This window comes from Triticum aestivum, chromosome 2B (genome assembly GCF_018294505.1).
Source record: "Triticum aestivum cultivar Chinese Spring chromosome 2B, IWGSC CS RefSeq v2.1, whole genome shotgun sequence".
NCBI classification, from domain to species: Eukaryota; Viridiplantae; Streptophyta; class Magnoliopsida; order Poales; family Poaceae; genus Triticum; species Triticum aestivum.
Window position 1 is genome coordinate 24524968 of NC_057798.1, and position 14695 is coordinate 24539662.

General features: G+C 41.9%; 1 protein-coding gene across 3 annotated transcripts; it reads right to left on the bottom strand.

Moving 5' to 3' along the window:
- Positions 1-5221: 5221 nt before the first annotated feature.
- Positions 5222-13338, bottom strand: LOC123043208 (uncharacterized). Of its 3 annotated transcripts, none has more exons than XM_044465583.1 (4): positions 13164-13338; positions 12292-12953; positions 6301-6842; positions 5222-6207 (listed from the first exon to the last, which is right to left on the bottom strand). In XM_044465583.1, exons 2-4 carry the CDS (start codon positions 12696-12698, stop codon positions 5732-5734), a joined length of 1425 nt encoding a protein of 474 aa, XP_044321518.1. In that variant the 5' UTR covers positions 12699-12953; positions 13164-13338; the 3' UTR covers positions 5222-5731. The 3 variants fall into 3 exon arrangements, with proteins under 3 accessions (XP_044321518.1, XP_044321519.1, XP_044321517.1); XM_044465584.1 differs by having other exon boundaries at positions 5222-5803; positions 5900-6842; XM_044465582.1 differs by having other exon boundaries at positions 5222-6842.
- Positions 13339-14695: the final 1357 nt, after the last annotated feature.

A 14695-nucleotide genomic window follows, 5' to 3' on the forward strand; every position in this document is an offset into this window, starting at 1 on the left:
CTCTCCAACTCATAGCACAACCATCAATGGTGAAAACATAACCCCTGAGTGATCTTCTCTTATCCAAATCACCAGCAAAATCAGAATCAATAAAACCAACAAGTCCATCTCCAGTTTTCCCAAACTGTAAATAAGCATTAGAAGTACCTCGCAGGTATCTGAAAATCCATTGAACTGCTTTCAATGCTCTTTTCCAAGATTAGCCATGTATCTACTGACAACACTCAATGCATAAGATAAATCCGGACGAGAACAAACCATGGCATACATAAGTGAACAAACTGCACTTGAATAGGGAACTCTAGACATGTACTCAATATCTCCATATGACTTAGGACATAAAGCTGATGATAATTTGAAGTGTGCAGCTAACGGAATACTTACCAGCTTGGCCTTATGCATATTAAAACAACGAATAACTTTATCAATATATCCCTTCTGACTTAGATATACTTTTCCAGACGGTCTATCTCTGGATATTTCCATGCTAAGTATTTTCTTTGCTGCACCAAAATCCTTCATCTCAAATTCATTACTCAATTGCTTCTTTAGTTCATTAATCTCTGACATGCTCTTTGCAACAATTAGCATATCATCAACATAAAGGAGCAAATAAATAGTTGAGCCATTGACAGTTTTCAAATAAACACAACTATCATAATTAGACCTTTTAAAACCTTGAGAGAGCATAAAGGTGTCAAATCTCTTGTACCACTGTCTACGGGATTGCTTCAATCCATAAAGAAATTTCTTTAACTTGCAGAAAAGCTTTTCTTTTTCAGTAATAACAAAACCTTTAGGTTGTTCCATATAAATATCCTCTTCTAATTCTCGATGTAAGAATGTAGTTTTAACATCCAATTGTTCAAGCTCAAAATCATGCATGGCAACAATACTGAGTAAAGTGTGAATAGAGCTATGCTTCACAACAGGAGAAAAGACTTCGCTATAGTCAGTACCTGGAATCTGATTGTAACCTTTAGCAACTAACCTTGCTTTATATATTGTCTCATCATTACTAGAAAGACCTTCTTTCCTCTTGAAAACCCACTTGCAACGAATAGGTTTCTTGTCTCTAGGTAATTTTACTAAATCCCAAGTGCCATTCTTTTCAAGTGATTCCATCTCATCATGCATAGCGGTCACTATCACCAGAAATAATAGCCTCGGAATATGAAGAAGGCTCTGCATTACCTTCAATTTCTTCTGCAACAGATAAAGCAAACGAAACAACATTGCACTCTTCAATTAACCTTTCAGGTTTATTAGTACCCCGTCTAACTCTGTCACGTGCGAGATTCCAACCGGGTGGAACAATAAGCTGATTTGGAGTGACATGTTCATCATCAACGACGGGTTCATCATGTGCATCAACATTTTCATTACCAGATGTATCACCTGAATCAATAACATGCTCCACCTGAACAGTAGGCAGGTTGTTGTTCACTCTCAACAGGAATATTAGTAGATGAAACATCATGTAACATAGCAGATTCATTAAAGGTAACATTTCTGCTAATAACAACCTTCTGGGTTTCAGGATTCCACAATTTAAAACCTTTAACACCAGACCTATAACCAAGAAAAATGCACTTAACAACCCTAGGCTCCAACTTTCCATTATCAACATGAGCATATGCAGTGCAACCAAAACTCTCAACTGTGAATAATCAGCAGGTGAACCAGACCATACCTCAATTGGACTTTTCTTATTAAGAGCAATAGATGGTGAATTGTTAATGAGATAACAAGTAGTGGAAGCAGCCCCAGCCCAAAAATGCCTATGCAAACCTGCATTGGACAACATGCAACGGGCTCTGGACATAATGATCCTGTTCATACGCTCAACAACACCATTTTGTTGAGGAGTAAGGAACGGTGTGGTGTCTGACAATGCCTTCAAACTTGCAATAATTCTTAAATTGCTTAGAACAGAATTCCATACCATTACCATTGCGAAATTTTTTTACCTTCTTTTCAGTTTGTCTCTTAATCATAATCTTCCACTCCTTAAATGCTGAGAATGCATGATATTTATGCTTCAAGAAATAAGGCCAATTTTTTCTTGAATAATCATCAATAATAGTCAGCATGTAACTAGCACCACCTAGGGACTTTCTGTGAGATAATCCCCATAACTCAGAATGAACATAATCAAGAATAACTTCAGTTGTATGAACCAAAGTCTTGAACTTCACCCTCTTGTGTGTGCCGAAGGTACAATGCTCACAAAATTTCAATTTACCAGTTTCATATCCATCAAGAAGACCTCTCTTATTTAACTCTGCTAAACCAAGTTCACTCATATCTCCAAGACGCATATGCCAAAGGTTAGCAGCATCACAATCAAAATTCTTTGAAATAGATGGAGTAGCGTTACCTGAAATGGTCGAACCTCGAAGGTAATAAAGACCATTGGTCGAACTTAAGTCGCCTTTCATCACAACAAGGGAACCTTTGGTGACCTTCAAAACACTATCTCCACCTGAATATTTGTACCCCTTTGCATCAAGTGCACTCATAGAAATAAGATTTCTCTTCATCTTCGGAATATACCGAACATCTATTAAAGTTCTGATTGTGTCATCAAACATCTTGATTCGAACGAAACCTATGCCTTCAATCTTGCATGGTGAATTATCAAAACCCAAAACGGAACCAGCTACAGTAGTAGAATCAAAAGTAGTAAACAAATCTCTATGCAGGCACATATGAAAAGTACATGCAGTGTCAAGTACCCACTCATCATTGGTCCCAGCACATCCAGCAATAACAACAAGAGCATCATCGGAACTATCATCACGCGCAACATCAGCAGATTTTTCACCTTGTTTGTTACCTTTCCTCTTTTCTTTGTTCTACAAATTGAATCATTCTGAGATGTCATGTCCGTCTCTCTTGCAATATCTGCAATATTTTTTGTCTCTGGATTGTGACCGGCCCTTATAGCCGTTCTTACTTTTGCCTCTGTTTCCATCATGTGAGTTCTTCTCCTTTGTCCTGCCACGAACAGATAATCCCTTGGCTTGAGATGAACTTGAACCATCATGAGGCACCATTAATTGTATCTTCTCCTTAGAGGTCAAAGCTTCATAAACTTCATGAAGTGTGCGAGTATCACGACTGTATAATATGGTGTCTCTAAAATTGGTGTAAGAACTTGGCAGTGAACAAAGTAACATTAAAGTAGTATTTTCTCTTCATACTTAACATCCATGGTAGCTAGATCGGATATAATCTCTTTAAATTCTGAAATATGTTTCAAAACATTACCTCCCTCGGGTAACCTATGCAGGAATAATTTTTGCTTCAGATGCATCTTGCTGGTGAGATCTTTAATCATGCAAATCCCTTCCAGCTTTAACCATAAAGCGGCGACAGTTTCTCGCTCAAAACTTCCTGCAAAATATTATTATGAAAATGGAGTTGAATTTGTGAGAAAGCCTTACGATCCCTTCTTTTTCTCCTCATCAGTCCAATCCTGAATCGTTTGCTTCCCAAAACTATCCAGTGCTTCATCATAGTTGGTCTGTGCCAACAACACCCGCATCTTGACTTGCCATAGGGTAAACCTTGTGTCACGGTCCAGCAGCGGAAGATCATACTTCATGGAAGCCATGAGTAGATAAATTTGTGTACACAAAGTAGTACAAGCCGTAGAAAATTCTTAAAGAATTAATTTGCAAGCAAAGAACTAAACAAATAGCACCTGGTAACTTTTGGAGTGGCCGTAGCAATTGAAGACCGAAACAGTAGCTCACGTACTTCCTCCATTCCATAATGTAGTGTGCCCATGCTTCCCGAGATCTAAGTTTGACCGTAAATTTAACCAACAAGACCGATTGCGGCGGGAACAAAAATTATATCACAGAATTCATATTGAAAATACGAATTCAGTGGTATAATTTTTGCCCCCGCCGCAGTTAATCTTAATAGTTAAATTTACGGTCAAACTTAAATTTTGAGAAGCGTGGACGCACTACATTGTGAAATGGAGGAAATAATGAATACTAGTAGTTGGCTGATCTACTAGTAAAATATCCCTGGAACCTGAGCCTTGACGTGTAGATGCACCAGCAACGTAGCGATTGTCTTAAAACGCGTGAGTAGAAAAAACTGCAGCAGCGTCTGACCTCCTCGGGACTCCCGCCGGGTACAACGGAGGAAAAGGTTGCAGCTGCGGCAACTCGACGGAACTTGTGGTCGGACGAAAAGCCAGCGAATCCTCTTGAACTCGTGTCAACCTCGGAGTAGTAGGACTAGCTACAGTAGAGAGTAAGACTATTCACAATGAAGAGTAACATACACGTATCTCTAGACTATATTACTATATTTACAGTGGGTAGATAATATGGTGTTATGCAAAGGTTCAATTATTAGGTTATAGACTCATATTGCATGGGACATGTGATGTTATGGTAACTAGGTAAGTTACTCCACAATGGAGAGTAACATACACTAGTAACATACACATATTCATAGACTATGTTACCACCTCAATAGTGGGTAGTAACATAAGTGTGGTAACATGCAAAGCTTCATTTATTAGGTTATAGACTCATATTGCATTGGGACATGTGATGTTACAGTAACTAACTAAGTTACTAGTACTACATCTCTCCTCATTAACTCATTGCCACATAAGCAAATTTGCTGAGTTGGACTCGATGTTACTACCGAAGTTACTCCCACTGTGGCTAGTCTCAAACTACCTCTCTTCTCATTAACTCATTGCCACATAAGCAAATTTGCTGAGATGGACTCGATGTTACTGTTGAAGTTACTCCCACTATGGCTGGTCTAACGCGCAGATAAATCGTTGATGCAGCAGACCTCGTCTCAGACTCGGCGAATCGAAGCATGCGGCAGCGCACAGAGGCAACCCTAACTTCTCTTGATCTCGTATGTGCGAACTTGGCTTTGTATACCACTTGTTAGATAAAACGAGAATAAACGTGACACGAGAGCACACAGATTTTTACGTGGAAACCCTTACGGAAGAAAACCATGAACGTAAAAAGGCACAATCACTAATGGAGGAGCATTAAAACCACAAGACGACAAACCGTCTTTAGGTGCGACTACATGGGTATATATGAGGGCAATACGTGAAAGTCCTTGAAGGAAAAAAAACGAGTTATACTCGTACGCATCATACCAACGCAAAGGCCCAAGCCGTATGCACTACGTCTAGTTCAATATGATAGAATTTAGATCACAATTTAACACAGCGAACAGAATATTTATAGGAAGTACATCATACACGACTCTGTCAAGTAGACAAGATGCAGGTGCTGTATCTTAATTAAAACTATCTTCAAACTCCATGTCAAGTTTCCTCCTTGATCGCGGAAGAGCCCTGTTCCTACTTTTATTTTTGAAAGAGGAGCTATATTCCCTACTTGGCAAAAAGAGAAAGAAAAAAAAAGGCACAACTAACAATGGGTTGTGTGCCAAGAAAATCCTGATATGTATGTACTGTTACTAGTTAAACTAGCTTGAGCTCCGTGACTTCTTTATATTTTCAGCAGCTTGTGTGTGTGTGTGTGTGTGTGTGTGTGTGTGTTTTGTTGCTGGGGCAGCGTGTGTGCTGGCCCTCCGCGTGCTATCTTTGCGACTGAGATGCACTGGGCTTCGTTGTTTCGATGCAATGGAGCTGGGGCGTGTGCCCTTTCCCTCTAAAATAATTACAATTTTCGAACGACAGAGAGAAAGGGAGCTCCATCTGAGCTTATCCTTCAAAGAAGCTCTGCACCGTCTTTTCTAAACTCTCGGTGGTATATATGTCTCCTGCTGAAGCTATCTGCAGACAAGAAGAAAACAGTCCTGAACTCGAATAGTTCTTGAAACACCTTGTGTAGTCTGGCAGAATGCAATCCTGTATACGATCTCTCAGTACCTGCCGTAGCACGACATCAGGAACCTTCCAAGTTTTCTGACGATCAAAAGTCTTGTTGAATTTTGAAGTAAATGCAACCAAGGATCGGCGTTGACTGCCCCACCGAGAGTTGCGATTCAAGCAAGACTTGGCTGGAGTGCAAGCCTCTTCTGTGTAACTCTGGATCCACTTCCTGAAGAGTAACTTGAACTCGTCATCATGCTGCTTAATAATCTGCCTATCAGATAGCAGCTCATCCAACAGACCATCTGTCTTTGTATTGAAATGCTCTGTGTTGTTCAATAAGAAAATGCATTGCCGCTGCAGATCTGCACGGTATATGTTTGAACGTTCAGTGAGCACAGATTTCCAGCAAGTAATCACGTCATACAGAAGATGGCCAAATGAGCTGGAGTTGTCACCCGGGGAAAGAGTGGATTGCACTAAATTTCTGTGACTGCCAAAGGATTTCATTGAGCGTACGAGGAAACATGTCATCGGATGAATGGCACCGTCATCCTGATGCTTTTCCATATTGGACTGTATGTGGTGCTTGATATGGCCAATTAACCTCCTGAAAGCTTCCCTCATGTTGCGTAAAATATTGGGAACGAAGTCATCAGATTCACTGGAAGCAAACTTTTGAATAAGAGGAAGGACATCCATAAGTGCCTCATAGGCAAGCAGCATGGGACAAATATGAGTGGCAGACCACACTGTCTTGCTAAGACAAACCGCAATGTCTAAGAGTTTCTTGATGTGGCACTTTGCAAACTGGTTGAAGTAGCCTAATTTTAATTCCTCAAATGGTCGACTCTGCTCACATAACTGCTGTTGCATCAAACAGAGGACTTGGGTGTTGGTTTTCAACATGGTGATCAATTCTTTTGTGCACTCAGAAGGATCCTTGAAAGTCCTTGTGCTTCTACGAAGAATCTCTAGGACATCCGATTCATAGAAAAATCTGTTACAAAAAAAGTGACCTTGGAACTGTGAGTAAAAATATTTTAGCGATTTATGAAACATTTGAGGAGACAGTAAAAATATTTTAACTATCCAACTAGAGTTTCTTACTTTGAATGGCAGAATAAATTGGCTCTATTATTAATTAACTGGCGAACACTGGCTGCGAACCAGCATCTCATCTCTTAGTTTTTCACCAATCCGACAGCTACTGCGTAGTTCGTTATGTTTACATGAGAAAGGAATTGGAAGTTAAAAAAAAATCTGACTGCTACTCTGCAATTCGTTATAATTTGAGGACGATATTAAAGTTTCATTATCAGTCCCACTACTACTCTTATGCAATTAGTTATGCTTAGATGGTAGTGTAATATAAGTCGACACATTTGAAGGATGTGAAGACAATGAACATGCTCTCCTTTGCTTCAGAAAAAATTGTTTAAATAATGAGCATGTCCTCCTTGCCTTCACTCTTTGTTTCTGAAAGCTCCCAGACTAAGGAGAAGAGATCACATGGAGATGGTCATGTGCCCACAGGTTATGGATTCGAGGTCCATGGTGAAGAGTATTTCAGGGAAAATTTCATTGTGCAGATGGTGTGCTAAAGTTTAGATGCGGAGAGGTCTGCACCTCTGCATCCACCAGCACCCATACATCAGGATGGAGTTGAGGAAAAGGAGCATTACCAAGGATGGGATGGTAGAAGCATCTGCCGATAAAACGATCAACGGCTGCTTTGATGTGTAAGGAGGACACATGGCAGAACATGCAATGTGGTTTAGAGAGAGAAAAGAACACTGTTAGCTGAATCCACGACGTCACGCGTCACGCGTCACGACGACGGCATCTTCCGCGTCATCCACGACGACACGACTGCATCGACACGGCGTCACTACAGTGACGACCCTACACGGCCACACGGTTCTGGCAAAACCGATGTGTGCTCGATGGGCTTCCTCCGGTCTTGGCAAAATCGGTGGACTCATCGCCGACGGCACCCTCTGACATCCGCAAGGTGCATCGTCCACGTCTGCAGCTCCGTCATAGCGCATTTTTTTTGCGCCTCCGGCTTTGTGCGGCTTCATCATCCGCGACGACCACACCATCGACCATGACTACCTCGACCACGGCTACATCATCATGATCGGCTACCTCGACATTAATGGCTACGTCTACAGCAACTCATCGGCAACAACTCCAGTCAACAGTGTCCGCCTCGTCACTTGCGTCCACGACACTCCCGCTGTGACTGCGGGAGGGAATAGAGGAGAAGGCAGGAAGGCACCAGAAGGGGACACAGTCACCTCCCTAACTGCCGATCCATCAGAGACGCAGTTGATGATGGCGCAGCGGAGAAGACGACAAAAGAGCAAGACTTCAAATTCAGTCGTAATCGTCCGCTTCACTCCCGCTACGACTGAGGGGGAATGTTAGAAGTATATTTATGTTTAAGATAGAGATAAGAGATAGAGATAGGATAGGTTAACTTGTCCTCTACTCCAAGTCTCTCTTCCTTCATTGTACCTCTATATATACCCCTACACGGGTCAGATCAATACAACATAATATTCAGCTATCTCATATTTTCTACAAACACTTCTTCAGGGATCATATCCGTAAGAAAAAGAATGCGGTTTAGGTAACAAAAACATTGGCATTATGGCTTTAGTTGCCAAATTGTGAGTCTAGAACAAATAAAAGAAAATTATGTGTTTCATCTTATTGCTGGTATTTTCTTAAAGTAATAAGAACATAAATGTAATGGGTTTATGTGATACAGCATATAGTCATAGGTGATGTCTCAATATGTAACATTGAAACAAGGTAAGAGCCTTTGAAATACATTGGGAACCTGCTGATGGAAAAAGGCTTAGGAATAAGTGATTGGATTACCCTATTGGAAAAATGGACAAAAGGCTAGATTGCTATCAAGAGAAAACCTTATCTATTGCTGGAAGAACAATCCGCATCAATTCTTCACTGACCAGCATACCTTTCTATATGCTACCCTTCTACCCTGTTCCCATTTGGGTAAAGGAGAAGATTGATATGCCTAGAGCTAGGTTCCTGTGGAGTGGAGATAAGAAAAAAAGGAAATACCAGTACCACCTGGTTGGCTGGCCACAAGTCTGTTTGCCTAAAGACCAAGGTGGTTTAGGGATTCTTAATTTGGAAGTTATGAACATTGCCCTGTCATCCAAATGGTTATGTTGTTTAATGATGAGGGTCCTTGGCAATACATTCTGACCAAAAAGTACCTACCCACCAGACCTTGGGCCAAGTGACTTCAACACCTGGAGATTACCATTTTTGGCAAGGTCTGATGGAGATAAACAAACTGTTTTCAGGGTGCTGCGGGATTAATGTGGGGAATGGGGGAAAAAACTAGATTATGGGAATACCGTTGGACAGGAGATTGCAGTCTGGCCACTTCCTTTCCTAGGCTGTATAGCATTTCCCTGGACCTCAAGTCCTCAGCATCACTGTGAAGGAAATGTTTACTAGAGGGTTTCACTCCTTCAAATTTAGAAAGGCTCTGGTGGGTGAGAAAATGACACAATGGGTTGGGCTTAAAAAAGATTGCTGATATTTCCCTTGATGATAAAAATGACAAGCTTGCTTGGCTCCTCTGTGCTTCAGGACAGTTTTGTGTGAAATCTTTTTACTCTGTTATGCTAAATTTTGAGGTGGTGCCTTACAAATTCTTCTGGAAGATTAAAATCCCTCTGAGAGTCAAAACCTTTGTTTGGCTACCTCTGAGGGGGAGCATTCTTACCAAAGATGTGTACCTGAAGAGAGGGGGCAAATGCAAGCCTCACTGTCATTTTTGTGGGGAAGTGGAAACAATTACTCATCTTTTTTTACTGTCCTATTGCCAGATATATCTGGAATATTGGTAGTTGTGCATTGGGATCAGTTGTCAGTTTAGCAGTGTTTCTGAGTTCTGACAGTATATAAATAAAATAACTGGCTCGGGGGTATGGGAAAAATAAACAGAGATTTGATGGCTGTGGGTGTTGCAGGTGTATTTTAGGTGCTTTGGAAAACCTGAAATCTTGCTTGTTTTCAAAATCTGTGATCGATCGAGCCATGTGAAGTTATTTACCGAATTTGTCACTAGATTGATTGTTGGAGCTCCTTGCAGGGGATGGAAGATGTAAACCTAGAAGTATTTTGTATAGCACCCCGTGTGTTACTTTGATCTGATAAGGTTGAGAATCGAGAAAATATGAAGCTCATGACGACCAAGTATTGTTTCTGGACAGAACAGTTTCAAAGTAATCACAGTGACAGTATGAAACATTGCTATATAAACAAGTTTAATGTACACTATTCCGTAGAGCTAATATGACATGAAACGGGGGCCTTTCCAATTGAAAGAAGACCGATGTGTATGTTGCCCTGATTTTTATGTATAGGTCTGGCATGCAAGAGGATGGATCCTAAAATCAATTACTAGCTGATGGTATCGTAACCCGTGTATTATCTTTCTTCAATTCCATTCCACTAGGATAATACAGAACGAGTACATATTAAGAAACCATGTTTTAGTCAACATACAAACATGGAGAAAGCTCATAGCTTATGTTTGTTGAGTTTGGTAGTACTTATAAGATGGTTTATGTAGATATTGGCTATTCCTACTATGTCCGTTGTTCACTAATAATGCTATATTTAAGAAAACTATACTGCATTGTTTTGTTTGACTGTCATAACATCTGAATATTATTTGTACCCCCAGTTATAGTTGTATTGTCAAATACATTAACCGATGTGCTTTCTACTTTCTGCAGAACTTTGACTAAATGGGAAAGTGAACAAATGCAAGAACTATCCTTCCGTATGTAAAATGACCTGGCAGTTCTCCTGAGAAGGTTATTGTTATGTTATATCGTAGATTATTAGGTGATCTCTAATTAATAATACAATAACATCACTCGTTATCACATTTCATCTTAGATTGCGTGTCTATGTACATTATTAAATCACCACATGCACTTTTTAACTTGGATCACTTTCCAGATGCATCTTGGATGAGAGGAATAAGAAACAGAAAATTTGGTAGCTTTTTTCTGAGAGAGACAATCTGGTAGCTCATGTTTGGACATACTCTTACAACTATATGATAAATTGCTGCAGGATCATATAGGGTAGAATGTAAGATTGGTGCAAACTATATGGAGGCTGGTGTCTTGAGCAAAGACATGGATGTTGTGCGAGTACATGTCATGAGCAGGGCAAAATTGTTGGTCACAGTGAGTGGAGGCTGGAATGAAGTAGCTCAAAAAGTAAGGTAACTGCCAAAGCGCTAAACTTCTGAGTGCCTCCTCATTATATTTTGTTATAGAAGAAAATTAAACTAATTTACATGAGACCAGAATATTATGTTATAGAGGGAAACTAAACTAATTTACAGAAGAAACTATAATTTTTGTAATATTTATCTTTCAGACTGTATAAGTTATAGAATATTTCGATTCATCTTCAGGATGCCTAAGCAATTTTAACAGTTTGGTTGCCGCATCTTCTGTACAGTGAAATATAGGATGCACGGGTCACAAAACAAACTGTAATGTGAAATAATTAAACTTTGAAGAGCTTATATCCAAGTCCCTATATTCATCCTTCTAGTTTGGCCATTACCTTCCCCGCGAGTTGAGATGAGTATCTGGGAGTTTCAAAGTAGGAAAAGACATACGTGCTCACTAAAAGGTCAGTGATGTGTGGCCATAACAAGAATGGAGGACTTGGCGTTTCTAATTTTGGGACAAAAACGTAAGTACTCAACTGACTTAGGGATATTTGATTGATCTATTAGGCCCCAGAGAAGCACAGCTGTTAAAATACTAAATAATCGTACCATCAGTTATGCATTGGGGAAAATGCGCAAAATGTCAATATATTCGTGCGGAAAACAGTGCATAACAAAATTCAAAACAGGGAATAATTTAACAAAACAAATGGCCTTGGGGAAAACGTGTCTTTGGAATCTAGTCTATGCCAGGTTGTTACTCTTTGCTTCTAAATTGTGTTGTACTCCCTCCGTTTTTTTTTAGTTTGCATATAAGATTTGGTCAAAGTCAAACTTTATAAAGTTTGACTAGCTTTATAGGAAAAGATATCAACACTCACACTATGGAATCAACATTATTAGATGCATGATGAAATTAGCTTTCATAACGTATAACTTTAGTATTGTAGATGTTGATATATTTTCTATAAAGTTAGTCAAACTTTACAAAGTTTGACTTTGACTAAATCTTATATGCAGACTACAAAGAAACGGAGGGAGTACAATGACAGTCCCGGTCTACTTTGTACAGAGGGAGTAATAAAAAACGCCATGAAGAAGGAATATGTGTTTCTTCAGGGCCGGAGGGAAGAAAAATGGAATACATACTGCCAGTATCATCTTTAACCCAAGTAATAAAACAAATTTGTGGATTTACCTGCTCAATGTATGTGAGTTGGCCGAGAATGCTTGGAGGAGCACTTGTTTGTAATCAGATCCAAAAGCCACTTGACAATTGCAGATGATGCCCTCTAGCTGGTCCAAAGAGCCCGGCAAGATGAGTCGGGCACGGCCAGGGTCCATGTGGGCATGTGACGGATAGTGAAGCTGCCGCACGTTGCTGCTGGTTGGAGTTGGAGTGTCGTCGCCATCACTAGATGCATAGCCGTCATGGCTGCTGCTTTGGGAGTGGCACCCGCTGAGGGAGAAACAGCAGACGATGGTGTCTGCCTGGATCGAGTAGGGGGGCTGCTCGATGGACCGGAGGAGGTTCTTGGTAGCAGCACACACCTCGCCCCTGTCCCATAGGTTCAGTCTGCAAATTTCTTCTTCAAGACGTTGCATTGCAACAGCTAGCCTGGTTCACTGAGCTTTGGGATAGCCAAGCACCGCAAGAGAAGGAAGCGGCTGCAGATTGTAATCTTTGAAGCGTGGTGACAGGGCAGCACCAAGAAGGGCCATACAAATACAAGGCCTAGTGGCCAGGAGGGGCAATCGACGCGCGGGTATCAAGGTGCTGCTAGTCCGTCGTCGCCGATGGGCAGCCGGCCGGCTGTACATGCGCCCCAGCGATAGATCCTCCCCGCAGCCGAGCGAGCACTGAGACAGAAAATTCGGAGAAAATCTTCCTTAAAAAGATGAGATGGATCAACTGACGCAGCAACAACGAGTAGCCGAGGAATGGAAGATCCGACAGAGAGGGCGAGAGCTTCAAGCTTCAAACCCCCAAAGCTAGCCCAAAGCCGAAAGATCCCCCCAAAAATGGGAGCAACAAAAGGGGAAAGCGGGGAGTGAGGGCGGAATCGGTACCTCCAAGTCGGGCCTCCCGGCCGGCGTATTTGCGGCGCTGCGCCTGAATCGCTCGCGACGGCGCCCCGAGAGAGAGGTGGAGCACCCTCGGCGAGAACGGAGTGAGGCGTGTGAGGGGCGAGGAAAGGGACGACACAGGAAGACGATGGTTTTTGGGGCCGTGTGGACCCTTGGCCGTGGCGCTAAGCCGGGCCACGTAGATACAAGGAATTGTTTTTGGTAAGAAGGAATTGACATGTACTAGGATGCCCCTCTGAACACATGACTAGTACCAGTTTGTAAAACAGCCAATCCCGGAGCAGCGACCCAAACGAACATTAATTTTGTTTTTCTGTTTTTGTTTCGGTCACCCTTCTGCTCGGCCGTGTTTGCTTTTTTATTTGGATTGGCCGGTGCGTCCAACAGGGGGCGGATGCATTTTGTGCATGTTCGTCCCGACATTTCGTCAAACACGTAGCGGGCAAGGACACTAGTGCACGTTGACCTATATCGTTGTTCCAGCAGGCGCAGGAGGAGTAGCGGTACGACATGTTCCTCCTGGAGCAGCACCGGCTGGCGGAGGGTCAGATCGACGACGAGCGCGCGAGCGAGGAGGCCGTGACGATCATCGCCGTGACGAACCCCAAGTTCGTCGTGGAGCAGCATGCGATCTAAAAGGTCACCCGCGCTCAAGCGGCCGCTCGACAGGAAGCAGCCGTTGTGGAGGTGTAATTGTAGGCGATCGCCAAGGAGAACAATGTCAGCTGCGCCTACACGCATCGTCGACGAACTATTTGGCAGCCCTGTAGGATGACGACAGTGCGAGCGGCACCATTTTCATCGTGGACCTCACGTCCATCGGCGACGGACAGGTCGCGGACTCCTCCGAGGGTAAGTAGGGCACGGGAGGCGGCAGGGCCTTGTGTCCCATGTGGGCCGGTCTGTCTTTCATATTCTACTCTTTCTCGTCCGAGACCACACCTTCAGTTCACGGGTCTTATCGTCGGTGCTCATGAAAACGGCGGATGGAGGATGCGGTCTCAGGATGGGAACAACAAGGGCTTGGACGCCGGCGGCCGCGATAGTTTTTTTTCTAAATATTCAAAATGTAAAGAAAACCCCCATGTTTCATGTTTGCATGAATGTGGTCCGTTTGTGTAAACTATATCCGAACTTTAAATGAAATCCAGCCGTGTGTGCATAAATTTCGTCTGGTTAGTTCGGATGGTAGTTAGGAGTTGGTTTAGATTTGAACCAGACCTTTGTGTAATCCCATTTAAAAATATGATCATTCGGTGGGGATCAAATCAAATTAAAAGCTGGCACTAGATAAGGATGCTGAAAGAATCACGCTGGGAAAAAAAGAGCTACAAGACCGAAAAGTCCATTCTGCACCCGAGCTCATATGCTCCCGCATGAATAGTAAAATTAAAAAAAAATCGAAAAAAATTCAAAAATTTCCAAATTTTTTTTGAGACAAACATTGACAAAAGTTCTAAGTGCCTGCAAAAATTCGTCATGAAATCACATTCCTAGAAGGCGTGGCAAAAAAA

Bases quoted from the DNA above. Each gene is read 5' to 3' on its own strand.
- LOC123043208 (XM_044465582.1), bottom strand. From the start codon at position 12,698: ATGCAACGTCTTGAAGAAGAAATTTGCAGACTGAACCTATGGGACAGG. The intron at 6,843-12,291 runs GTAAATCCACAA...TTTTTGTAACAG, and splicing joins AACTCACATACATTGAGCAG to ATTTTTCTATGAATCGGATG.